This window comes from Leptonychotes weddellii, chromosome 11 (genome assembly GCF_054177405.1).
Source record: "Leptonychotes weddellii isolate Sample4059 chromosome 11, ASM5417740v2, whole genome shotgun sequence".
NCBI classification, from domain to species: Eukaryota; Metazoa; Chordata; class Mammalia; order Carnivora; family Phocidae; genus Leptonychotes; species Leptonychotes weddellii.
Window position 1 is genome coordinate 7,965,837 of NC_138379.1, and position 24,764 is coordinate 7,990,600.

At 50.5% G+C, this 24,764-nt stretch overlaps 3 protein-coding genes and 1 non-coding gene across 11 annotated transcripts in view; all 4 read left to right on the forward strand.

Annotated features, from left to right (window-relative positions):
* Positions 1-3,206: 3,206 nt before the first annotated feature.
* On the forward strand, positions 3,207-3,397 carry LOC115939914 (U2 spliceosomal RNA). The gene has a single exon (XR_004074689.2). It is a non-coding gene; the product is annotated as a U2 spliceosomal RNA (small nuclear RNA).
* A 1,542-nt stretch (positions 3,398-4,939) lies between these two features.
* WDR74 (WD repeat domain 74) lies at positions 4,940-11,065 on the forward strand. 3 transcript variants are annotated; one of them, XM_031024885.2, is made up of 12 exons: positions 4,940-5,079; positions 5,166-5,272; positions 5,360-5,481; positions 7,114-7,186; positions 7,325-7,471; positions 7,634-7,735; positions 8,628-8,728; positions 8,818-8,873; positions 9,438-9,583; positions 9,667-9,723; positions 10,245-10,442; positions 10,814-11,065. In XM_031024885.2, the coding sequence occupies exons 1-11, from the start codon at positions 5,016-5,018 to the stop codon at positions 10,422-10,424; spliced, it is 1,155 nt and encodes a 384-aa protein (XP_030880745.1). In that variant the 5' UTR covers positions 4,940-5,015; the 3' UTR covers positions 10,425-10,442; positions 10,814-11,065. The 3 variants fall into 3 exon arrangements, with proteins under 3 accessions (XP_030880745.1, XP_006730421.1, XP_081654087.1); XM_006730358.3 differs by lacking the exon at positions 10,814-11,065 and having other exon boundaries at positions 10,245-10,465; XM_081797961.1 differs by lacking the exons at positions 4,940-5,079; positions 5,166-5,272; positions 5,360-5,481; positions 10,814-11,065 and adding an exon at positions 5,493-5,677 and having other exon boundaries at positions 10,245-10,465.
* On the forward strand, positions 10,478-11,065 carry TEX54 (testis expressed 54). Its single transcript, XM_081797964.1, is given in 2 exon segments — positions 10,478-10,744; positions 10,747-11,065. Coding segments are annotated over 2 exon segments (387 nt in total). The 5' UTR covers positions 10,478-10,615; the 3' UTR covers positions 11,005-11,065.
* Positions 11,066-11,301: 236 nt separating this feature from the next.
* STX5 (syntaxin 5) overlaps positions 11,302-24,764 on the forward strand; it is an 18,064-nt gene continuing 4,601 nt past the window's right edge. For 2 of the 6 annotated variants that reach the window (XM_081797958.1, XM_006730355.3), the window contains exons 1-10: positions 11,316-11,451; positions 12,137-12,380; positions 13,566-13,636; positions 13,807-13,862; positions 13,979-14,049; positions 17,976-18,092; positions 18,180-18,236; positions 18,418-18,499; positions 19,401-19,507; positions 19,679-19,800. In XM_081797958.1, the coding sequence (XP_081654084.1) occupies positions 12,156-12,380; positions 13,566-13,636; positions 13,807-13,862; positions 13,979-14,049; positions 17,976-18,092; positions 18,180-18,236; positions 18,418-18,499; positions 19,401-19,507; positions 19,679-19,800 (908 nt within the window). In that variant the 5' untranslated portion in view covers positions 11,316-11,451; positions 12,137-12,155. Of the gene's footprint in view, positions 11,452-11,576; positions 11,938-12,136; positions 12,381-13,565; positions 13,637-13,806; positions 13,863-13,978; positions 14,050-17,975; positions 18,093-18,179; positions 18,237-18,417; positions 18,500-19,400; positions 19,508-19,678; positions 19,801-24,764 lie in introns of those variants that run through there. The other 4 variants (XM_081797957.1, XM_031024883.2, XM_081797960.1 and 1 more) reach the window with 4 other exon arrangements.

The following is a 24,764-nucleotide window of genomic DNA, read 5'->3' on the forward strand; positions in this document are numbered from 1 at the left end:
CAGCCCAGGGAAGGAAACGGAGTCATTCAGAATGTATTTTGGAGTAGAAGCAACAGGCCAAGCTGACGAATGTAGGAGTGAGATGAAGGGAGCATGAAGGATGTTTCAGTGGGGACACACAACCATTTTGGATAGAGTGAGTCTGAAATGCCTCCCGGACATCCAGGGAGAGAGCCCAGCAAAGGTGGTAGGGCATAGACTTTAGGAATGGGGGCTCCAAGGCCAGGTGGCTGAGTTTGGCGTCCCTGCCACTTACCAGCTGTGTGACTTTAAGAAAGTCACCTAACCTGCTGTGGTTCAGTTTCCCCACCTGTTAGAGAAGAAAGATGATAGTGACTACTTCTCTCTTAAGGTTGTTAAAACATATAAAGCGCTTGGAATGGTGCCTGGCACCACTGACCGGTGAGGCTGGAGACAGGGAATCAGCTGCCACTGGGGCATAGAAAGCCCAGGCACCGGATGAGAGCCTTTCAGCGGAAAGTGTACGTTCAAATTTCTAGAAAGCCAGGGGGCTGATACACATTAGCAGACAGGGTGAAACTGGTGGCCCAGAGGAGAGCTGGTGCTTCTTGCCCAGGAGCTGCCCAAATCCACCCCAGAGTCGCCACAGGAAAGTGGGCCAGGTGGAACCAGCCTTAAGTCAGGGGCAGTGCTCCCCCGGCCAACCCTGGCATGGGCCTGCACACAGGGCCTCCAGGACCCCCTCATGTGTGCCTCGCTTTTCCTGTCATCAAAGCCAGTGATTCTCTGTGAACTCCCCTACTTCCCTCCACCTCTGCCATAGAGCCACCCCTGCCCGGGTCCCCACCAGCTCTTGCCTGGAGGACCCCAGGATTCTTCTCCCGGTTTTCCCCAGTAGACTATGAACGTCATGAAGGCAAGGGCCATGCCTGATTTTATCATTGTAGAGTGTGTGCTCAATAAGCATAAAGAAATGGACAAATAGCCTCCCAGGAGCAAATGTAATTCTACGTTTTTGTTTTTGTTTTTTAAGATTTTATTTATTTATCTGACAAAGAGAGAGATCGCACACAAGTAGGGGGAGGGAGAGGGAGAAGCAGGCTCCCCACTGAGCAGGGAGCCTGACAGGGAGCTTGATCCCACAACCCTGAGATCATGACCTGAGCCAAAGGCAGACGTTTAACCAACTGAGCCACCCAGGCGCCCCTAATTCTAAGTTTTTATGGCACCTGCACTATCAGTGTCCCGTACTTGGATAGGAAGAGGCAGGGATAACAGCAGACTGAGAGTGAAGGAGCCACTCCCCACTTGCTTTGGCTTCAGAGGAGGAACAGGGCTGCTGCAGCCCCACCTAGGGAACTACCCCCGGCCCCAAATCTGCAGTCTGGGCCCCTTGGCTGTAGCCTGGGCAGAAGGTGAAGGCTGCTCAGCTAGGGGGCTGTGGTCTGCCCAAGGTTGGGTCTTGCAGAATTTGGAGAAGGTTGAGATTGAAAGAAATGAAGTTTTGCTTTTGCCCCTGTATGTTTTTACTGCCGTTGTAACAAATTACCACAAACTCAGTGGCTTAAAACAAAACTTCTTATCTTGCAGTCTTGGAAGTCAGGTGTCCAAAACGGGTCTCACTGGGCTAAAATCAAGCTGTGTTGGCAGGGCTGCATTCTGTTCTGGAGGCTCTAAGGAAGAATCTGTTTCCTTGGGTGCCTGGGTGGCTCAGTTGGTTAAGCGACTGCCTTCGGCTCAGGTCATGATCCTAGAATCCTAGGACTGAGTCCCGCATCAGACTCTCTGCTTGGCCAGGAGTCTGCTTCTCCCTCTGACCCTCCCCCCTCTCATGCTCTCTCTGTCTCATTCTTTCTCTCTCAAATAAATAAATAAAATCTTTAAAAAAAAAAATGTTTCCTTGCCTTTTCCAGCTTCTAGAAGGCCACCCACATCCATCTGATGACCCCCTTCCATCTTCAAAGCCAGCAATGGCTCATCCATCTTTTGCATGCCGCATCACTCTGACGCTGGTGGCTCCTGCGTCCCTCTAGCCCTGATAAGGACCTTTGTGATCACAGGTGCCCACCAGATAATCCAGGATAACCTCTCCTTCCCCAAACCCTAACTTAACCATATCTGCAAAGTACTTTTTGCCCTGCAAGGTAATACATTGGGAGGTTGTGAGAATTAGGACCTGGGCCTCTGGGTTGGGGGCACTGTTCTGCTGGCCACGCCCTCTTAATTCAGCCCCTCCGGGGAGGCCCTGGGTTTACTTATGGGGACCTGTAGAAACTGCCCCTGTTTAGTAACATCGGGGACACACTGCTGAGAACCCTGTTCTCTAAAATCATCGATCCCAGACATTTTGCTAATTAAAAGCCTCTCAGTGAGAACGGAAGTTCCCACCCGGTCACTTTGACACAGACACTCGGCCTCTATTTCCAGCCCGGGTGCAGAGCTTGTTAAGGAGGTTTCGGACAGAACATTCCACATTTCCATTAATAGAGTTTCCAAGAAGACGGGACCCCAAGTTCCTTCTCAGCCCCGGCCTGATCTCAAACCCTTTCATACAGCTGTCTTTGCCTTGAGCCTACAAAGGAAGTGCTTCATTTCAGTTTTATCTATGCTGGCCGCACCCCCTCTCTCCCACCGGGGTTTAGGAATCGGGAACGTCCGCAAGGCCTTTCTCGGGGCCGCTTTTCCCCTCTGCGAAGGGCCCACGGTGGTCTAAGCAACGGGCCTCACGTCAAGTCACGGACTAGGGAGCAGGGATCCCAACCCGGTTCTTCAAAGCCTGTGCGTGGGAGCTGCAGCCTCACCAAATAAAGGCCCGGGAGACGGGCGCCGGCACCCGCCACACGGTCATTCACACACTAAAGGAGACGCCGCCCCACACCCCCGGGAAACCGCCTGAAAACCTTCAGGCTCGCAGACTGACGCGGTGGAGCGGGAAGGGAAGGGGGGAAGGCCACGCCCACATCACAATCCGACTTGTATGTGGACCAATCCCAAGAAAGTAAAAACAGTTCAGGGGCGGGCTTATGTAAAGCACACCGAGGGTGAACAGGCAGGCAAAGAAGTAAAGAACAAAATTTAAGGCTTTTTTTTAAAGTCTAGCTATTATTATGAAGTAAGAATAATGGGAAATTGAATTGTAGAGGAACTTCACATTGCAAAGTAATCTAATCATTAGGCCACCAAAATCACCACTACCGTAAAAGCTACCCCAAGGGTAAGGGCTGCCGGCAAGCCAACACTTCAGCATCGCTTCTCGGCCTTTTGGCTAAGATCAAGTGTAGTATCTGTTCTTATCAGTTTAATATCTGATACGTCCTCTATCCGAGGACAATATATTAAATGGATTTTTGGAGCTAGGAGATGGAATAGGAGCTTGCTCCGTCCACTCCACGCATCGACCTGGTATTGCAGTACTTCCAGGAACGGTGCACCACCCCTTCGGGGGAATAATTGTATTCCAAAAAAAGAATTTGGTACTTGTTATTTCTTTTTTTTAATATTTGATCTCTGTATTTTGTGTGAGGTTCAGACGAAAAATTAATGATTTCTTTTTCTGTATTTTATTTTCATTAATACAAAAGCTTTTCCGCTTAGTGTATTAATATTTTTTTGGGTAAATTTTATGGAAGACTCGAGCCCGCGAGAGCTCGATAGGGCTAAGAAATGTAAGATAGAACAATACAGGTTGATTGCAAGATGAGTGTTATTCACTACTTCCCCACCCTTTTAAGTTGGTATTTTCTTGCTATATTTGATGCGTTGTCACGCGTTCTCGCTGAGGGACAGTTATTATGAAGGGGACCTTCTCAATCCGAAGTGGAAGAAGCCGCAGCTTTATCTTCCTTTTTACGCACGGGCATTACTCTACGTTTAGAAAAAGTATAAGATTCATAAATTACCTGATGGCGTTTGGGGCGGGGGGCGGAGCACTTCATTTGCCTTTCCTTACGTCTTCGTTTTACCCCTGGAGACCACTGAGTCGCCTCGTCTAGCCTAAGCCCCAGGTGTGTCCCCGACCTGACGATGAGAGAAACCGTCCAACAGAGGATGTCTCACAAAATAAAGGATTTAAATGTAGGGTGTTAAAGGTAAGGGGGGGATTTAGGTTTAATTTAACGTGATAGGCTCAATACAAAGTAGGGCTGCGGGGGCGGGGGGCGCAAAGAGGTGAGTATCAGGGGTAGACTGTGAAGTAGACCCAGGGCGCTTGTTTCCTTGGTAATACAACGTTAAATGTGGAATGTGATGCTCAGAACTCTCACCAGCAGCTCTGTACTGATACAATTTCAAACGGTTTCTGGTTCTCTAATTTCAGAGAACAAAAATCTCTGTGAGGAAACAGTCACTCAAAGAAGGGGCTGTTATAACATTGTAAAGAAGCAGTTTGTCCCTGGGAGAAATAGTTTTAATTCTGCAGATTTCTACTCTCAGTTGGAGCTGAGTTTTACCATCACCAAATCTCAATGTGAGGAAAGAAAAACGACGCCCCTACCTCCACTTTGCAGATTTCTGTTTTAAGATTTCAATTTCCCCATCTTTCTTCCTTTTGTGTCTTTTATATACATCGAGGTTGAAACCATGAGCCTCATTAGTGATTTGAATTGTTTCTGAAGTGCGCTCTTCTTTCTTGACTGGTACAGAAAACAAGATGTACATGATGCTTCGGAGCCGGGAGACGGACTAGGTCTGGCTTCAGGCGACGCGGTCCGGTTAGGATGCCTTCCACTCCAAGTGCAAAACTGTCAAGTTACTCTTCAGATCACAAGTTATCTCCAGATTTCGTCTTCGTAAAGCAAAACCAGCTGGCGAAGTTAGGGGATCTTTACTCTTCCAGCTTTTTGTTTGTTTTTGAGTGATCTCTACACCCAACCTGGGGGCTCAAAGTCGAGACCCCGAGATCAAAAGTCGCAAACTCTTCGCACGGAACCAGCCAGGTTCTTTCCTTCCGGCTCCTTAAACTCCAGGAGAGGGCGTCCCTCCCGATGGGGCTCGGCGCGCGCTGGTGACGCCAACACTGCGCCGGAAGTACGCGCCGTGGCCTGCGGCGCTCCGCTATGGCGGCTGCTGGGGCACGCTGGAACCATGTGTGGGTGGGCACCGAGACCGGGATCCTGAAAGGTTGGTGGCTGGGCACGGCGTCGGGAAGTGGGGGGGGGGTATCCCCCGCTCGCGACTGCGGCGCGACTGACACCCGCCTCCCGCAGGGGTGAACCTTCAGCGCAAACAGGCGGCGAACTTCACGGCGGCAGGACAGCCGCGGCGCGAGGAGGCGGTGAGCGCCCTGTGCTGGGGCGCGGGCGGCGAGACTCAGGTGAGCGGCCGCTGTTCGGTCCCGAGCTGGGGGGCCAAGGTGCGGCAGCCTCGCTTTGATCTCCATCCTGCTCTCCTTTGCCCGCAGATCCTGGTGGGTTGCGCCGACAGAACGGTGAGGTACTTCAGCACCGAGGAGGGCCGATTCCAGGGCCAGAAGCACTGCCCTGGTGGGGAGGGCACGTTCCGAGGTCTCGCCCAGGTCGACGGGTAAGACTGAGCACGTCGCTGAACGCTCAGGTCGCGGGGAGAGCGTGGAGGCTCCCTCAGGAAGGCCGAATAATGACGATCAACCCATAGTGACACGGGCCGGGGCTGCGTGACAGGGACCTGTGTCCTGCCTATAATAAGCATTTATTGAACACCTGCTGAGTAACAGGCACTGGGCGAAATGCAAAGGCTGCAGGTAAACCAGACACATGAAGTACCTACCTTCATGGAGTTTGCATCCGCAAGGGTTTTGCATCCTGGCTCCATAGCGTTTTGGATGACCCTGAGCAAGTCATTTAATAGTTTAGAGTGTGTTTGAAAACTGACCCTACAATCACCAGCAATATGGTGAAGTTCCCAAAGTAAAGGATAGGAAAGTGCTAGCGGTTTAGGTAACTGGCCTAGCTTTCCTTCAAAGATAGAGAAGGCTGTGAATAGGCTGTGTAGGTTTGGTGGTGTTCCGACAAGTGAGATCTAGAAGTGTCTGTGGGTGAGACATTTGTACTGGGCCATGCAGGATGGGCAGAATTTTGACAGGAGGAGAAAGGGGTAAGTGCATTCTAAAGATTTTTTTTTTTTTTAATTTATTTGAGAGAGAATGAGAGAGAGAGAGCACATGAGAGGGGGGAGGGTCAGAGGGAGAAGCAGACTCCCTGCTGAGCAGGGAGCCCGATGCGGGACTCGATCCTGGGATCATGACCTGAGCCGAAGGCAGTCGCTTAACCAACTGAGCCACCCAGGCGCCCCAGGGGTAAGTGCATTCTAGAAAGAGGCTACTGCCTGGGCAGAGGCCAAGGATTGGTGTTAGACTACACCATATTTTGGGGAAGATAAACAGCATTTAGGGGTTGAAGCCAAGGATGCATTTTAATACAAGATGGACAAGATAGGTAGGGATTATATGTAAAGGGCTTTCAGAGCCAGGCTGAGAGATTTGCACTTGTGATTGGCAGGTGGTGGGGGGTATTGGGTTTTGAGCAAGGAGGGGTGTGGAGAATGGATTGGAAAGAGCAGTTGGGAGGCTGTCGCCACAGCCCAAGCAAACAACACAGCCTGAACCGAGGTGGAGAAGGTGGACAGATGTGAGAAAGAACATAGGCTCGGGCTCTACACATCCTGGGAGAGACTTGCTTGGGCTTCATGGGAGGGGTGTGTACTTTGAGGGACGGATCGACATTTAGTGTCTGGAACCCTGAACTGGGAACTGGAGAGAAGAAGCTGGTGTTTGACCTTGGCCAGACCCTAAATTTAGACCAGTCCCACTTCAGTCCTTTCATAGCTACTGATCCTGACTCCTGGTGATCTGCTCAAGATTGAGAAAGACCAGCGGGGCCAGGTGCCCCCAGCTGTGGAATAGCAAAGGTACTCTGCTTTGGAGTATCACAGACTTGATTTCCAGCTCTGGTTCTGACGTTTAGTTGTGTGGGCAAATCTTGTCATTTCTCAGAGCTTCAATCCCCTCACTTCCAAAACTGGTAACCCCTGCCCCCCATCGAGGATATTAAATAACAGACCTGAAAGGAGAAAGTCTCGTTAATGTGAATCTGGGGGTGGGTCGACTGGGGCCTGGAGAAGACTTTTACACTTTTTTTTTTTTTTTTAAACCTAACTCTGTCCTCCCTCTGCCTGCAGCACCCTTATCACATGTGTGGAATCTGGGATTATCCAAGTCTGGCACAACGACAAGGAGGCATCCTTTGACCCAGTAAGGCTCCCCTGCCTTGCTGGTGATGGTTGGGGAAGATGGGGGCCAGGGTAGGAACCAAGTGAGGGCTTTGGGGGAAGAGATTTAAAGACTCTGGAACTGCTTCTCGTCTCCCCTCTCATCTCCTGTTCTTTTCAGCTCCTGGAACTGAGTGTGGGTCCTGGGGTGTGTAGGATGCGCCAAGACCCGGCACACCCCCACATGGTTGCCACGGGTGGGAAAGAGAATGCTTTGAAGGTGTGGGACCTACAGGGGTCTGAGGAGCCTGTGTTCAGGGCCAAGAATGTAAGTGACAGGGGTGGGAGGGGCTGGGGCTGAGGTCCAGGGAGGCTGAGGCCACTGACTGAGTCAGAGACCAGATGGGCTTTAGGGGATGTTGCTGACGGGCTGAAGGAAAAGCCTATGAGCCTCCCACAACCTGTCCCCCATATATCCACCCCCCACCAGGTACGGAATGACTGGCTTGACCTGCGGGTTCCCATCTGGGATCAGGACATACAGTTCCTCCCTGGGTCTCAGAAGCTTGTCACCTGCACAGGGTACCACCAGGTGAGGCACCATCTCACCCCTCCTGGGCTGCAGCAGCCTCCTGGAGAAACAGCCTCCCTGCACAGGCTCAGTCCTCATTGTTTGGCACAGCTGCCCTTCTCACCAGGCTCTGTCCCTGAGTTAGAGGAAGCGTTTCCTCCATCCGTCCCAGCCCTGTGGCTGAGCCAGTGACCTTTTAGTGCATCCTTGGATGAGTGTTTTGGACTGTGAGCCTTCCTTTGCTTCTCACCTGGAAGGGAGGAGAGAATAGAGTGCCCCTTTCACAGTAGGAGCACAGCGTACAGGTGTGATGAGAGGACACTGGGTGTCAAGAGAACTGGGTTCTGGTCTTGATGCAGCCTCTGATTTGCTTTGGGACCCAGGCCTGACCCTTTCCTCTCCAGCCTTAGCTCCTCAGCTATTTTATAGGAGGGAGGAAGGGAGCGAGGGTCCAGCTGGGGATCTTTACAGCTGGCCTCACTTGAAGTCCTAAGACCCAGGCAGGATTGGGTCACTATATTTGCCCCATTTCCTTTACTCCTGCATAATGACATCTGATCTTGCTGATATGCCTCTATTCAAAACACACCCTGAGGGCTTCCTCTCTCCTCTGTTGTTCAGGCTAAATTTCTCTGAAATGCAGTACTCTCTGACAGTTGGACTGGCTTGCTTTTTCATCCCAAGGTGGGAGTCTGGAGGGATGGAATGCTCACACATGCGGACCGTTCATGCTCCTAAGCAGATCTCCTCTACCCGCTCCTCCCTAACACTCAGAAAAGAGGGGGTACATTTCAGATGAGAAAGTTTCTCTAAGAGTCGGTCATTAACAAGAAAGCGGTGTGTGAAGGAGGGGGTAAAGATGTGGAGAAGCCGGGGGGGTGGGCTGCCCTTGTGATGCCTCGGTGTTTTCCAGGTCCGTGTCTATGATCCAGCCTCCCCCCAGCGCCGGCCAGTCCTGGAGGCCACCTATGGAGAGTACCCGCTTACAGCCATGACCCTCACTCCTGGGGCCAAGTAAGTGTTGCGAGGACGGGGGGGGGGCGGCTCAGAGAGGACTCCAGGAGGCCCCTGCTGACCGCACCCGCCTCTGGCCCCCTCCGTAGTTCAGTGATCGTGGGGAACACTCACGGGCAGCTGGCAGAGATTGACCTTCGGCAAGGTGAGTGGGCCAGGGAGCCTTGCAGGAGGGCAGGGCATGGGAGGAAAGGCAGGATGCCATCCGACGGGGTGCAGGGGAGTGGTTGAGCCCTCATTCAGGTGCCTGTTGCCTGGGTTCAAATCCTGGTTTCACCAGAAGCTATGGGATCTTGGACAAGTTACTTCAGCTCCTTGTGACTTCTAGCTCCTTACCATGTAAAATGGAGATACCAATGATAACTCCTGTCCCGGTGTTACGTTGAAGAATAAATATCGAAACATAAAGTGATTGAGATAGTAAACAATTGGGGCGCCTGGGTGGCTCATTTGGTTAAGCGTCCAACTCTTGATTTCGGCTCAGGTCATTATCTCAGGGTTGTGAGATCAAGCCCCAGAATGGGCTCCACACTGGACATGGAGCCTATCTAAGATTCTCTCTCTCTCCACCCCTCCTGTACACAAGCACTTACTCTCTCTCTCTTTCTCTCTGTAAAAAAAAAAAAAAAAAGGAAAGAAACATTTAATGGTTGCTGGCTGGCCAGCTCGTGCTGATGCCTCCCCCCCCCCCCCCGCCCCCCTTCTCCAGGGCGCCTCCTGGGCTGTCTGAAGGGGCTAGCAGGCAGTGTCCGAGGATTACAGTGCCACCCTTCAAAGCCCCTACTAGCCTCCTGTGGCTTGGACAGAGTCTTGAGGGTACACAGGATCCGGAATCCACGGGGCCTGGAGCATAAGGTGAGAGCTGGCTGCCTCATGTCTCCCCATCCGTGTTTCTGTTTCAGTGTGCTTGGCTCCTTAAGGCCTCTGATCTTTTGCAGGTTTATCTCAAGTCTCAACTGAACTGCCTTCTCTTGTCAGGCAGGGATAACTGGGAGGTAAGCAGTTGGGTCTGGGAATGGTGGGAGCAAGGGCACAGATGTGAGCATTTCCCTGGGGAGAGAAAAAAGCAGCGGCTGGAACACAGACCTGGAACTCTCTGTCAAGTTACTAAACTTCTCCGAGGGGTGTTAATAGTTGTAATCCTGGGGCGCCTGGGTAGCTCAGTCGGTTAAGCGTCTGCCTTCAGCTCGGGTCGTGATCCCAGGGTGCTGGGATTGAGCCCTACATCAGGCTCTCTGCTCAGCGGGGAGCCTGCTTCTCCCTCTCCGCCTGCTGCACCCCTACTTATGTGCGCTCTCTCTCTCTCACTGTCAAATAAATAAATAAAATCTTAAACAAACAAACAAACAATAGTTGTAATCCTGACAGGGTTACTGCCAAGGGTTGATATAGGAGCATGGATGGGAATAGTGTCCGGGAGCAGGAAATAAAAGCGATTATTTCCCAGCCAGATCCTCCTTCCCTCTGCATCTGTTACTGTGCCCCTGATTCCCCCAAGTTTTCTTCCACTCACCAGGATGAGCCCCAAGAGCCCCAAGAGGCCAAAAAGGCGCTCCCAGAAGACACAGAGACAGATGAACTTTGGGCCTCCTTGGAGGCAGCTGCCAAGCGGAAGCTCCCTGATTTGGAGCCGACCCAAGGGGCTCTCCAAACCAGACGGAGAAAAAAGAAGCGGCCTGGGTCCACCAGCCCCTGAAGAGCCTGTGCTCACTTGGTAAATAAACATCTCAGCACCCACCATGACCCTGAGCCTTTTGTGATGGGAGAAAGGAAAAAGGGGTGGCTGCTCCCAGCGCTGGTGCAGTGGGATATCTGACGTCACAAAAGCCAGGCCGGGAGCCTGGCGGGCTGGCGAGGGTGGCACAGAGTTCGGGGCTGCTCTGGGCCATGGGCTGCTGCCAAGACAAGGACTTTCAGACCTCCGATGAGCCGGCCAAGGAGGCCGAGTCAGAGGAAGGCGAAGGTGGGACCCAAGACACACCAACGGGGCCCGGGGAGCGGGAGAAGGGGCTGCCCGGACTGGGACCGCAGGAGGTTGGACCGGGGAGGGTAGAGCAGAGCTCAGTGGCCTCGTCATCCCCGCAGGCTTCGATGAGGACCCGCAGGACGGCCCGAATCGCAGGTCGAATGAAAGCCTTTTGATCACCGTGCTGTGGCGGCGGCTATCCCTGTTCAGCCGTCGGGGGTCAAACAAGAGGCAATCAGCCCAGAATCAAAAGCAGGGGTTACAGGAGAGCAACCGGGAGGGGGTCCTGGAGGAGCCGGAGAAGGGGTGACCTTCAGGTGCCCTGCTCTCAGTCTGCCCCAGCCTCCAGAGAATAAAGTTTCTAACGTGTACCTGCCCGAGTGCAAGCGCCTCCGCTGCCGGTTCTGGGCACACCGACGCGGGCACCGCGGAGGTGCGGGCTCTTTAAGGCTCCTCCCCTGGGGCTGACCCAGCCCCCTGGGCCCCGGCTCTAGCTCCTCGGGGGCGGGGTTACGGGCGGCCGAGCCAATGGGAGGACGGAGTCGCTCTGGCGTTTGGGTGGGAGGGCGTGTCTCTCGGGCCGCTGTGCTCCAAAAGGCGTGGCACCGCCCTCTCGTCACCCGGGGGTGGGGTTATGTGGGGGTGACGTGGCGGCTTCTACTTTGGTCGGATTTCGGCGGCTACAGCGCTTGGGGAGGAGGCGGTGACCATCCGGGAGACTGTGGCAGTGGTGGCGGCGGCAGGCGGCAGAGAGGAGGTAGGACTCGCTCTAGGAGGGGTCTGGCCGCCGTGTCCGCTCCGGGCAGCGGCGTTCCGGGGGCGGCGACGGGGGGGGAAGGGAACCTGGGGCGAGCGGGCAAGTCCTGCCGGCCCGGCTCGGGTGAGGGAATACTTCGCCGTCCAATCAGGAAAGCCCCTGTTGAGAAAGACGTCGGCACTAGCTAATCAGTGATTCCAGTCCTCCAGAAGGCGGTACTTGGGCGGGGGTGGGACTTCCTGTTTCAAATAAACACCCAGAGATTTTTTTCCCCCCCCCTCCGCCCACCGAAGTGTGTACCCCTCAGGGGGTCCGTCACCGTTTCTCCCTTAGGAGTCGAAGGGATCCGCGGACACGAGAGGGCCTGGTTAAGGCCTGGGGCAGTTGCACAGGCCGGGCTGGGGCCTCGGGGCCACGGGACCTGCCTCTGGCCCTGCCCCCGCTTCACGGCCCCCGGCCCGCGCTCTGGCCGCCGGAGCCAAGTTGGTAGAGTCTGAGGAGCGGGACGGATCGGGCGGGAGAGCGGAGCCCTGCCCGCCGTGAGCCGGCCCCAGGATCTGCGGGTGGCTTTGGGCGCGAAAGCCCGTGCCAAGTGCAGAAGGGGCCCGAGAATTTACTGAGGGGGGGGGTGGGATTTGCGGGGAAGGAGGCTGCCTGGGGAATGACACTCTCCCCTCCACAACAGTCCGAGGTTATGCGTCTCAATGATCCCGCGGAAACGCTACGGGTCTAAGAACACGGATCAGGGTGTCTACCTGGGTCTCTCAAAGACACAGGTCCTGTCCCCTGCAACTGCTGGCAGTAGCAGCAGCGACATCGCCCCTCTGCCCCCCCCAGTGACCCTGGTCCCTCCCCCTCCCAACACCATGTCCTGCCGGGATCGGACCCAGGAGTTCCTGTCTGCCTGCAAGTCCCTGCAGAGCCGTCAGGTAAGGACCAGGAGTGGGAAAGGCAGGAGTGAGCCTTACTGAAATCTGGGAGAGGCTGTGCTCCAGCACCGTTAATTGACATAATTTGGGGGGTGACCTGATGGAGAACTGATGCAGCTTGGAGGGGGCTGTAGGATCTACTGAGCAACAGGAAAGGAGTGGGTCAGTTATCTAGAGGCAAGGACCTAGACTGTTTTTTGAGAAATTCCACCAGAGGGTAGGGTTGCTACTCTTTGAAGGAATATCTCAGGATGAGAGGTGGCTGCAGTATATTTGGTTTGAATAAGGAACAGGTTCTAGAAAGAGCCTTTAGCTCAGAGACAGGCACTTTGAATTCTAGATCCGGAATAGTCCTACCATAAGTTTGCTCTGTGGCCTCAGGAAAGTTAGTCTAGTTGGGCCTCGGGTTTTTTGGGAGGTGTAGGGGGTTTTTTGTTTTAAAGTAGGCTTCATGTCCAGGGTGGAGCCCAGTGCAGGGCTTGAACTCATGACCCTGAGATCAAGACCTGAACTGCGATCAAGAGTCAGAGGCTTAACCAACTGAGCCACCTAGGTGCCCCTGGGCCTCAGTTTTTACATCTATAAAATGAAAGCAGTTTTTTTGATAAGTAGTTTTTTTCAAAATTACTTTGGAGTGCTTTTTTACAAATTAGATTCCCTTGTTTTAATCCAGACATCCTGAATAGAAGTGGGACCTGAGTGACTGTAATTTTAAATATTTTTACTGCTCAGCTCTTAACAAGTGCTTTTCTGTATGATCTCCAAGAGCTTTCCAGTTATCCTCTTTGATTTCCTGATTGGAGAAATAGAATGGTAATAGTGCCTATCATTTATTTAGTGCTTACAATGTAGGAGGTATCTAACTAAAATACTTTATAGCCCTTGTGTTGTTTAATTTTGGCAACAACTATAGGAGGTGTGTAGATTGTCTCCATTTTATGCAAGAGGAAACAGATTCAGGATGGTTTAAGTCACTTGCCCCAAACCTCCCAGCTAATAAGTGGTGGAGTCAAGATTTAAACCTGGGTCTACCCGTGTTCAAATGTGAGCTCTAAGTGACTACTACTGATAAAAAAAGATCGTCTGGTGGAAGTACTAGGGAGAATTTAGTGGACACCCGAGGAACAGTGAAAGCTGGAAATGGGGAGGGGGACTAAAGTGTCACCTCTTGATGTTGCATTTCAGAATGGAATCCAGACAAACAAGCCGGCTCTGCGTGCTGTCCGGCAGCGTAGTGAATTTACCCTCATGGCCAAGTAAGTTGAGAGAAGTTACGTGGTGGGGTGCTGCAGTGTCTGGGGATCAGTAGGCTTGCTTGGGTGGCCTTGGCTGTGAGGGAGGGCCGCGTCGGTTTTGCTGGAGCTAATGTGGGAATAGGCCCTGTCCTGCCCTTTCCCGTGGTGCTCTCACTAATGCTCGTTTCCAGGCGCATTGGGAAAGACCTCAGCAACACATTTGCCAAGCTGGAGAAGCTGACAATCTGTGAGTGTTCTTGGGGTCTTTCAGAGATGGGGCAGTGAACCAGAGAGGGCTGAGGAACCGTACTCCCTGAGCCTTGTCTTTGACCTCCCCCATCGTGGCCTCATTTGTCTCTGCAGTGGCAAAGCGCAAGTCCCTCTTCGATGATAAAGCAGTGGAAATCGAAGAGCTAACTTACATCATCAAACAGGTGAGCTGCTAGCTATCAGGAACTAGCATTCCAGTCAGATCACTTTGATGAGTTCCCGTTATCATGGGGCCCAGAGTAAGTTTCTAGAGCCAGCCCCAGACATCTGCTCATCCGTTGAGTCAGTGGACACTGATTGGTTATCAACTGTGTACAGAGCACTGCTGGGCACTTGCCTCGCAAACTTGAGGCAAGATTTCCGCCTTCGGGGCTTATTGTCTACAGGAGGTGTCCAGTCCCACAAACTCGTACTTACAGTGAGGAGAAGGCAAGTGGTCTAGACCTTACGAAAAGATGAATGAGACAGTTTGGGGACACTGATTTTATAGATTTTATAGAGGGAGTGAAATCTGAACTGGTTTCAAGGCTTGCATAGAGGCAGTGGAAGAACATTCCAGATTTTATAGAGGGAGTGAAATCTGAACTGGTTTCAAGACTTGCAGAGAGGCAGTGGAAGAACATTCCAGACAGAGGAAACTGTGCACAGTGGCCCAGCTTTTAAAAGAGAAAGTTGAAGTCTGTTCAGATGTCATTTGCTCAGGGAGGCCTATCCTGAGCATGCTGTTTAGTACTTCAGTGCTCAGACCTGTGATCTTCCTTCCTTGCTCTGTTTTCTTGTTACAGCACTTGATACTTTCTAACATTCTCTGTCATTGACTTACTTACATTTATTGGTTTTGTTCCCTCCCCTCTACCTCATCCCCCAAACCCCCAAGCAAAGAAAAAACGTGTAAGTGCCATAAGAGCAGAGATTATTTTTTTTTCTTTCTGCTTGTTCCCTGATGTATCCCCAATGTCTGTAATAGTGTCTGGTATAGAGGAGGTGCTCGCTGTTTGTTGATCAGATGACTGGTCGGCAGGAGATGAGGCTGGGGGGCGCCTGGGGGGCTCAGTCGTTAAGTGTCTGCCTTCGGCTCGGGTTGTGGTCCTGGGATCGAGCCCCGCATCGGGCTCCCTGCTAAGTGGGAAGCCTGCTTCTCCCTCTCCCACTCCCCCTGCTTGTGTTCCCTCTCTCGCTGTGCTTCTCTCTGTCAAATAAATAAATAAACTCTTTAAAAAAAAAAAAAAAAAGGAGATGAGGCTGGGAAGGTAGGTTGGTGCTGGTTGTGAAGATCATTGTGGGCCTGGGTAAGGAGCATGGAATCACTGAATGCCATAGGCTGCAAGGACGATGAGAATCTGGCTTCTAAGTCTGTCTGAAAGACCCCTGTATAGTTGTAGCAGAATCTGTACAGTTGTGATTCCTTCTTCTCTCAGCCCAATGGCATGAGAATAAAACGTGAAGTTGAATGACCGCAGGGGGGAAAAACCAGCCCAGAGCATGGCTGGGCAGAGAGGCTAGGGAGGAAGCTCTGCTGCTGTCGGTTGTGAAGGGGCGGTGACCCTGGCAGAGGCTGGGCCAGCCGTGACATGAGGCGCCGTGCAGGGTGGGGGAGAGAGGACACCATGAACTATTGGGGCGCTGTTGCATAGGCTTTGAAGATCCACTGCCTGGATTCAGACAGACAAGTTCAAATCCCAAGTCCACCGCCTATGGTGTAATGTTGGTAAGCCACCTAACTACTCTGAGCTTCAGTTCCCTAATGAATAAAAGGGGGCTAATAACAGCACCTGCCTCAGAGGGTGGTTGTGGGGATTCAGGTGTTTGTTTTTGAAGTCACATTATTGAGTGACTTACAGCTACCTGGTTCTGGGGGATTCAGCAGGGAGCAAGACAGATGTGGTACCTGCCCTGGGGAATTTCCTTCCTTCCTTCCTTCCTTCGTTATTTATTTATTTATTTTTTTTTTTGAGAGTGTGGGGAGGGGCAGAGAGAGGGAGAGCGAGAATCTCAAGCAGGCTCCATGCTCAGCACAGAGCCCAATGCAGGGCTCAGTCCCAACCCCAAGATCATGACCTGAGCCAAAATCAAGAGTCGGATGCTCAACCGACTGAGCCACCCAGGCGCCCCAGGAATTTCCTTTCTGAATGGGTGAACAGACACTAGACAAGTAGATAGAAAAAACAATTTTAGGATGGTGAATCCTATTAAAGAAACAAGGGACATGAGTTCTTCAGGGTAAGGGCTTACTGTAGATGGAGGTGATCTAGGACAGCCTGTGAGAAGTGGCAATGAGACCTGAATGGTGAAGAAAAAGCCAGTCATCCAAAGATCTGGTGGGAGCACTTTCCAGAAAGTGGGAATAGCAAAGGGAAAGGCCCTGAAGGGGGGCCACCTTAGTGCATTTGATGAACACGAAGGAGGCCAGTGTGGTTGCAGCAAGTGAGAAGGAGACTGAGAGGGGATGAGGTCAGGGAAATGGGCAGCGCCAGAGCCTAGAGAGTCTGCGTCAGCCAGGTAAGGAGTTTGGCTTGTGTTCTAAATTTAGTGGAAAGCTCTTGGGAGATTTTAAGCAGAGGGATGACATGCTCCATTTCTGGTTCAAAAGCTCACTCTTTTTGCTGTGTTGAGGGTGGATTGTTGAGGGCAGGCTGTAAGAGGAAGGCCATTTAGGAGGCTCTTGGCGAATGTTGAGAGAAGGTGACGATATGGTCTAGGGTAGGTTTAGTAGAAAAGGTGAACTGGGTTCTCTGTGGGCTCCCACTAGGCTCTCTATGGATTAAGGGGGAAAGAGAGGAATTGAGGATGGCTCTCCAGTGTCTGATCTGAGCAGCTGGTGACTGGTGGTGCCATTCACCAAAATGGAAAAGGAGAGAGAAGGGGGAACAGCTTTTGGCGGGGAGTTAGGACTTGTCTTCTGTGTTAAGCGTAAGGACAAAGAAAGTTGTGAGCTGATTGGTGTGCTGTGTGGCACATGGTACACAGATACAAGGCGCTCAGGGCCTGGTAAGTGACTCCTAAGTGATTGTGTTGTGGCATAGAGATGGGTTTAGGCGGTATGAGTATGTGACTTAGAAGCTTCTAGGGGCGCCTGGGTGGCTCAGTCGTTAAGCGTCTGCCTTCGGCTCGGGTCATGATCCCAGGGTCCTGGGATCAAGCCCCGCATCGCGCTCCCTGCTCAGCGGGAAGCCTGCTTCTCCCTCGCCCACTCCCCCTGCTTGTGTTCCCTGTCTCGCTGTCTCTCTCTGTCAAATAAATAAATAAAATCTTAAAAAAAAAAAAAAAGCTTCTAGCTTGGGCGCCTTGGTGGGAAGTGGTACCATTTTCTAAGCTAGAACTGTGGGAGAGGAGATTTTATGGGGAGAAGCTGTGGAATGCAGTTTGGACATGGTCCTCTGAAGAGGCTGCATCAGCTCCAAAGGGCCAGACCAATCAGCAGTGGATATCGTCCATGGGTCTTGAATGGTTGTGGCTGGAATGCTAACTGGGGGGACTATTGGAGGAATTCTAGAAGTTGACTAATCTAGTTTGTCTTCAGCCTGTTCCTTGAACTCACTATTCCTGACCTCTTCTCCCCGCTCCCCCCCCAGTCCCCTGGGCAAACTTTCTCTGCCACTCCCCGGCTACCTCCTTCGTCTCTCTTGTCTTCCCTGGCCCTTGGCAAGCCAGATCAGGGAGCGGACGATGCCTTGGTCTGGTGTAGAAAGCCTGGCTATGCTACTTTACCTTCCCTTCTCCTGACAGCTGCATATGTGCTTTGCTGGTCAGCATGCTCTGGGTGTGAGATTTTGGCCTTCGAAGTAGTTCTGTGGCCACGTGCCTGGCCTCACAGGGTGGAGGTGAGCTATAGGGTGAAGGGGGTAAACAAGTCATTTATTTAGAAATGGATGAGACCAGATTTCACCTCTTCAGTCTCTACTCAGCAGGGACTGAGCCAGAACAAAGTCCGGAGCTTGGAACGTCCCAGCAGGCCCTTCTGGTCTGACTTCGAAATACCCTCACTCCTGCTCATAGCTTCCACTCTGTTCTCCCTGCCAGAGCTGTCCATGTGGGAGAGACATTGGCTGAGGACACCTTGGTTAACAGTTTTTCTGTTGGCTCTCCCTAGGACATCAATAGCCTCAACAAACAAATTGCCCAGCTTCAGGATTTCGTGAGGGCCAAGGGCAGCCAAAGCGGCCGGCACCTGCAAACTCATTCCAACACCATCGTGGTCTCCCTGCAGGTGGGGGAACCTGGGATCAGTGGAGGGGGATGCAGAAGGGAGAAAGGTGTTGTCTTCTCTGGCTGACCCTCTCTCCTTTTTTTCTAGTCAAAACTGGCCTCGATGTCCAATGACTTCAAATCAGTTTTAGAAGTGAGGACAGAGGTAAGAAGAATCTGTGTGAGGAGGAGTAGGAACCGGGGTAAGGGTCCAAGGGGGAAATGGGGAAGGAACAAGTGGAGGGGTGAGGATAACAGCATCCTAGGCCAACAGGAGGGTCTCTCTCTCTCTAACATGCCTGCTTCCCAGAGGCCTCAGGAGCTTTGCATTTCTTCCCCAATCCCAGAACCTGAAGCAGCAGAGGAACCGGCGGGACCAGTTCTCCCGAGCACCCGTGTCAGCCCTGCCTCTGGCCCCCAACCACCTGGGTAAGTCAACGGCAATGTGGGGAGTCCTGAGGGCTAAGACTCGGTTACTCGGGCTGTGATGGCATTCTCTAACCCTGTGAGGGCAGGGCTCACTTAGGAGAATGGACAGGCCAGGGAGACGCCAGGATTTCTCTCTCAGAGGTCAAACCCGATCGCTGGCATTCATGATCCGCACTTAGTCTTCCACATTCTCAACTGTCGGGGCTGAATTCAGTCATGTGCAGTAGAATGACTGTTTCTAATATTTTTATTATTCGTTCACATTCTCTCATTTAATTTTCACCACCGCCCTCTGAGAAAGCCATTATTATTATGCCTTATTTAAAGGGGAGGAGGGGCGCCTGGGTGGCTCAGTCGTTAAGCGTCTGCCTTCGGCTCGGGTCGTGATCCCAGGGTTCTGGGATCGAGTCCCACATCGGGCTCCCTGCTCCGCGGGGAAGCCTGCTTCTTCCCTCCTCCCCCTGCTTGTGTTCCCTCTCTTGCTATGTCTCTCTCTGTCAAATAAATAAATAAAATCTTTAAAAAAAAAATAAAATAAAGGGGAGGAAACTGGGCGCCTGGGTGGCTCAGTTGGTTAAGCGACTGCCTTCGGCTCAGGTCATGATCCTGGAGTCCCTGGATCGAGTCCCACATCGGGCTCCCTGCTCAGCGGGGGGTCTGCTTCTCCCTCTGACCCTCTTCCCTCTTGTGCTGTCTCTTATTCTCTCTCTCAAATAAATAAATAAAATCTTAAAAAAATAAATAAATAAATAAAGGGGAGGAAACTGAGGCCCAGAGAGGTTAAATGACTTGTCCAGGGTCACAAGGCTAGTAAGTGCCAGAGCTGGAACTCAAACTCAGAGCACGTGGGCTTTGAACCTGCTTTCAAGTACGAAGAAGTGCCTTTTCTTTCTTTCCCCAGGGGGCAGTGCTGTGGTTTTGGGGGCGGAGTCCCGTGCCTCTGGGGATGTGGCCATTGACATGATGGACTCTCGGACCAGCCAGCAGCTGCAGCTCATTGATGAGCAGGTACCTGGGCTCTGAACCGGGGAGGAGATGCTCCTCTGTTACCCCCAGTGGGCGGCTAGCAAGTGTTTGAAATGTGCCTTGAGTAGAGTGGCAAGCTAGGAGGGTCCTAAAGAGGCAGGCCCTCGCCTGAGGAAGCTCCTTGTGCTCACGTGCACTCTCTCTCCTCTGAAGGATTCCTACATCCAGAGCCGGGCAGACACTATGCAGAACATCGAGTCCACAATTGTCGAGCTGGGCTCCATCTTTCAGCAACTGGCACACATGGTTAAGGAGCAGGAAGAAACCATTCAGAGGTGAGACTCTCTTTCACCCCAGATAGAAGAGCCTTCTCTTCCCTGTGGGGTGGCATCCTAAAGGTCCCCAGGGACAGCTTGATGCCCTTTGGAAGAGTAGAGTGAATCTGGCCTACCCACAGGATTCATTCAACAAGTGTTTATGGAGCGCCTGTTTCTTGTCAGGCGCTGTTCTAGGTGCTGGTGATAGAGCAGTGAGTATAACAGTGAAGTCTCTATAGTGTAGGTGTGGAATTCAGGAGCATGGGTGAGGATAGCTGTTCAAAAGAGTTGACAAGAAATTTCCTAGTAATGATAAGGTCTATGTGGAGAATTACAGTGGCACGATGTGTTAAGAAAGGGACTGAGTAGTTCCTATCAGTGGACTCCCGACGCTTCTTCCGTAGTTTTGGCTATTGTAGATAATGCTGCAGTGAACATAGGGGTGCATATATCTTTCTGAGTTTGTGTTTTCTTTTCCTTTGGATAAATGCCCAGAAGTGGAATTACTGGATCATGTGGTAGTTCTATTTTTAATTTTTTGAGGAACCTCCATACTGTTTCCCAGAGTCGCTGTATTAGTTTGCATTCCCACCAACGGTGCGCGAAGGTTCCTTTTCTCCACATCCTCACCAGCACCTGTTGTTTCTTTTTTTAAATGCTAGCCATTCTAACAGGTATGAGGTGATATTTCATTGTAGTTTCGATTTGTATTTCCCTTATGATGAGTGGTGTTGAGCATCTTTTCATGTGCTTCTTGGCCATGTGGATTTCTTCTTTGGAAAAGCGTCTATTCAGACCTTCTGCCCATTTTTTAATTAGTTTATTTTATTTATTTATTTATTTGCTGTTGGGTTATATGAGGTTTGGATATTCACCCCGTATTGGATAAATGATTTGCAAACTTCTCTCCTTTTCAGTAGGCGAGAACTTTGTTGATAGTTTTCTTCTCTGTGCAAAAGCTTTTTAGTTTGATGTACTCCCATTTGTTATTTTTGCTTTTGTTGCTCTTGCCTATGGAATCAGGTCCAAAAAATATTGCTAAGTGATGTCAAGGAGCCTGCCACCTGTGTTCTCTTCTAGAGTTTTTATGGTTTCAGGTCTTACATTCAAGTCTTTCATCCATTGTGAGTTCATTTTCATGTGTGGTGAAAGCAAGCAGTCCAGTTTCGTTCTCTACTTGTAGCCGTCCCGTTTCCCCAACACCATTTGTTGGCGAGCTGTCTTGCCCATTTATATTCTTGCCTCCTTTGTTGTAGATTAATTGATCATACATGCGAGAGTTTATGGCTGGACTCGCTCTTCTGTTCCATTGATCCGTGTGTCTGTGATCCGTGTGTCTGATCGGTGTGCCAGTAGCATGCTGTTTTTTGTTTTTTGTTTTTTTTTTAAAGATTTAATTTAATTTTTTTTTTTTAAGATTTTATTTATTTATTTGAGAGAGAGAATGAGAGACAGAGAGCAGGAGAGGGAGGAGGGTCAGAGGGAGAAGCAGACTCCCTGCTGAGCAGGGAGCCCGATGTGGGACTTGATCCCGGGACTCCAGGATCATGACCTGAGCCGAAGGCAGTCGCTTAACCAACTGAGCCACCCAGGCGCCCTAAAGATTTTATTTATTTATTCATGAGAGATAGAGAGGTAGAGGGAGAAGCAGGCTCCCTGCGGAGCGGGGAGCCCGATGCGGCACTCGATCCCAGGACCCTGGGATCATGACCTGAGCTGAAGGCAGACGCTTAACCGACTGAGCCACCCAGGTGTCCCTAGCATGCTGTTTTGATGACTGTAGTTACATAGTATAGTTTGAAATCAGGGAGTGTGGTACCTCCAGCTTTGTTCTTTCTCGAGATTGCTGTGGCTACTCAGGGTTTTCTTTGAGTCCATAAAAATAGTGTACTTTTTTTTTTTTTTTAAGATTTTATTTATTTATATGAGAGAAAGAGAATGAGAGACAGAGAGCATGAGAGGGAAGAGGGTCAGAGGGAGAAGCAGACCCCCCGCTGAGCAGGGAGCTTGATGCGGGACTTGATCCCGGGACTCCAGGATCATGACCTGAGCTAAAGGCAGTCGCTTAACCAACTGAGCCACCCAGGCGCCCCAATAGTGTACTTTTTAATAAGGTTGGATTTAGGCTTACCATTTTACTGTTTGCTTTCTCTTTCTTTTTCGTGTTTTTTGTCCCTTTTTTCCTCTTTCCCTATCTTCTTTTGAACAACTGAAATTTTTTTCAAAATTCCACCAAAAAAATTTTTATTGGTATTTTAGTTATATGTCATTGCCTTTTTTTTTTTTTTAAGTGGCTGATCTAGGGATTACAGTGGGCATCATTGGCTCTCACAGCCTACTTTATATAAAGTGCAGGAACTTTAGGGGTGCCTGAGTGGCTCAGTCAGTTGGAGTCTGACTCTTGATTTCAGACCAAGTCATGATCCTCAGGATCATGAGATCCAGTCCTGTGTTGGGCTCCATGCTGAGTTTGGAGCCTGCTTGAGATTCTCTCTCTCCCCCTCTCTCTGCCCCTCCCCCCTGCTTGTGCGCATGTGCGTGCTTACATGCGTGGACTCTCTCTCTCAAAAAAATAAAAAACCAAAAAATAAAATGTAAGAACTGTGCAACTCTGTCATGTAGCCTTTATACTCTAATTGTCGTATCTGTTGCACCTTACATACCTTTGAAATCCCATAATCCAGTATTATAATTTTTATTTTACAGAAATTAAGGAGAAAAAATTGTCTTTCATATTTACTTCTATGTTTACGATTTCCTTTTTTTTTTTTCTTCCAAATTATTATCTAAATTCTAGTTAGTGGAACCCCTGGGTAGCTCAGTCAGTTAAGCGTCTGCCTTCAGCTCGGGTCATGATCCCGGGTCCTGGGATTGAGCCCCGCATTGGGTTCCCTGCTCAGCGGAGTCATTTTCACCTTTTCCCTCTGCCGCTCCCCCTGCTTGTGCTCTCTCTCTAATAAATAAATAAAGATTTATTTATTTCGGGGAGGGGGTGGGACAGAAGGAAGGGAGAGCAGCAGACTCCCTGCTGAGCATGGAGCCGAAGGAGCCCAACATGGGACTCTATCCCAGGACCCAGGAGATTATAACCTGAGCTGAAATCAAGAGTCAGCAGCTTATCCGACTGAGCCAGTCAGGCACCCCAGTTCTGTTGTTTTACTTTCCTTTTATCTGAACATTTCTTTATTTCACTTTCATTCTCTCTTTCTCTTTTTTGTTTTGTGTGTGTGTAAGATTTAATTTATTTGAGAGAGAGAGAGAGAGCGCATGAGTGGTGGGGAGGGGCAGAGGGAGAGGGAGAAGCAGACTCCCAGTTGAGCAGGGAGACCCAAGTGGGGCTCGATCCCAGAAGCCTGAGATCATGACCTGAGCCAAAGGCAGACGCTTAACCAACTGAGCCACCCAGGTGCACGCCCCCCCTTATGTTTTTAAGTAGACTCTATGCCCAACATGGGGCCTGAACTCGCAACCCTTAGATCAAGAGTCGCACACTTTACCTACTGAGCCAGGTGCCCCCTTCATTCTTGAAGGATGTTTTCCCTGGATATAGAATTCTGGGTTTATAGTTTCACTCTTTAGGCACTTTAGATGTATCACTCTACTGTCTTGGTCTTTCTCATTCTTAATGAGAAGGCGGTGGTAACTTTAATTGTGTATGTAATGTGTTTTTCTCTGGCTGCTTTTCAGGTTTTTGTTTTGTTTGTCTTTGGTTTTCAGCATTTGACTATTTCAGCAGTCTCCAAATGTCATTTTCTTTGAACTTCTCTTTTTTGGGATTCTCTGAGCTTCTTGAATCTGTACGTTTATGTCTTTCACAAGTTTAGGAAACGTTTGGCCATTATTTACTCAGACTGTGCCGAATTCCTCAGACTGTTTCAGTGTTCTCAGTTTGGTAAGAGGGAGGGGGAGGAGATGTGAGAGGGGGAGGAATCCACACGGCTGCGCGTTCCTGCCCACTTGCTCTTAGGCCTTAGATCGGCAACGTCCGATTTTGGTTGATCTTTATTTCCCACAGCACCTCTGAGTGCTTTCACCCTAGGTTATTGATCATGTGAGATGGAGTGAACACCTGTATTTGCATAAAGCACGTTTCCCAATACCAGCTCATTAAGCGTCCTCACCTATTTAATTGGGCAAGGTAAAGAAGATAGGCCCTGGCCTCACACTTGGAGATCCTGATTCCATAGATAATGAGTGGACTGGATCTCCAGGAATTTCCATTTTATATAAGCTCATAGGGGGTTCTCATGAGCATCCAAGTTTGAGAACCACTAGTTAACAGGTTGTTTGTTTGTTTATTTATTCATTAACTATGGTATCAGCCATTTATAAGGTGCTATGAGTCTAGCCATCTTGGTCCTGGAATCAAGAGACTTCAAAAGACTGATTCTTAACCTGGTTCAACTGAGACCTAGGGACCTCCTTACTGGGTTGTTCCATAAACACTGTAGCTCCTCAAGCTGTGATGTATTTTGAATATTAGAATATCATTATAGATTCAGTGAAACAGAATTATAAAAGATATTTGGGTTTGGGACGCCTGGGTGGCTTATTCAGTTGGGCATCTGCCTTCGGCTCGGGTCCTGGGATCAAGTACCATGTGGGGCTCCTTGCTCAGCGGGGAGCCTGCTTCTCCCTCTGCCTGTAGCTCCCCCTGCTTGTGCTCGCTTTCTCTCTCTCTGTCTGATGGATAAATGTAAAGTCTTAAAAAAAAAAAAAAAGGGGGCGCCTGGGTGGCTCAGTTGGTTGAGCCACTGCCTTCGGCTCAGGTCATGATCCTGGAGTCCCGGGATCGAGTCCCGCATCGGGCTCCCTGCTCGGCGGGGAGTCTGCTTCTCCCTCTGACCCTCCCCCCTCTCATGTGCTTTCTCTCTCTCAAATAAATAAAATCTTTAAAAAAAAAAAAAAAGATACTTGGGTTCTTTCTCCATTGCATATGTGTTTTATTTACTTATTTATTTATTTTAAAGATTTTATGTATT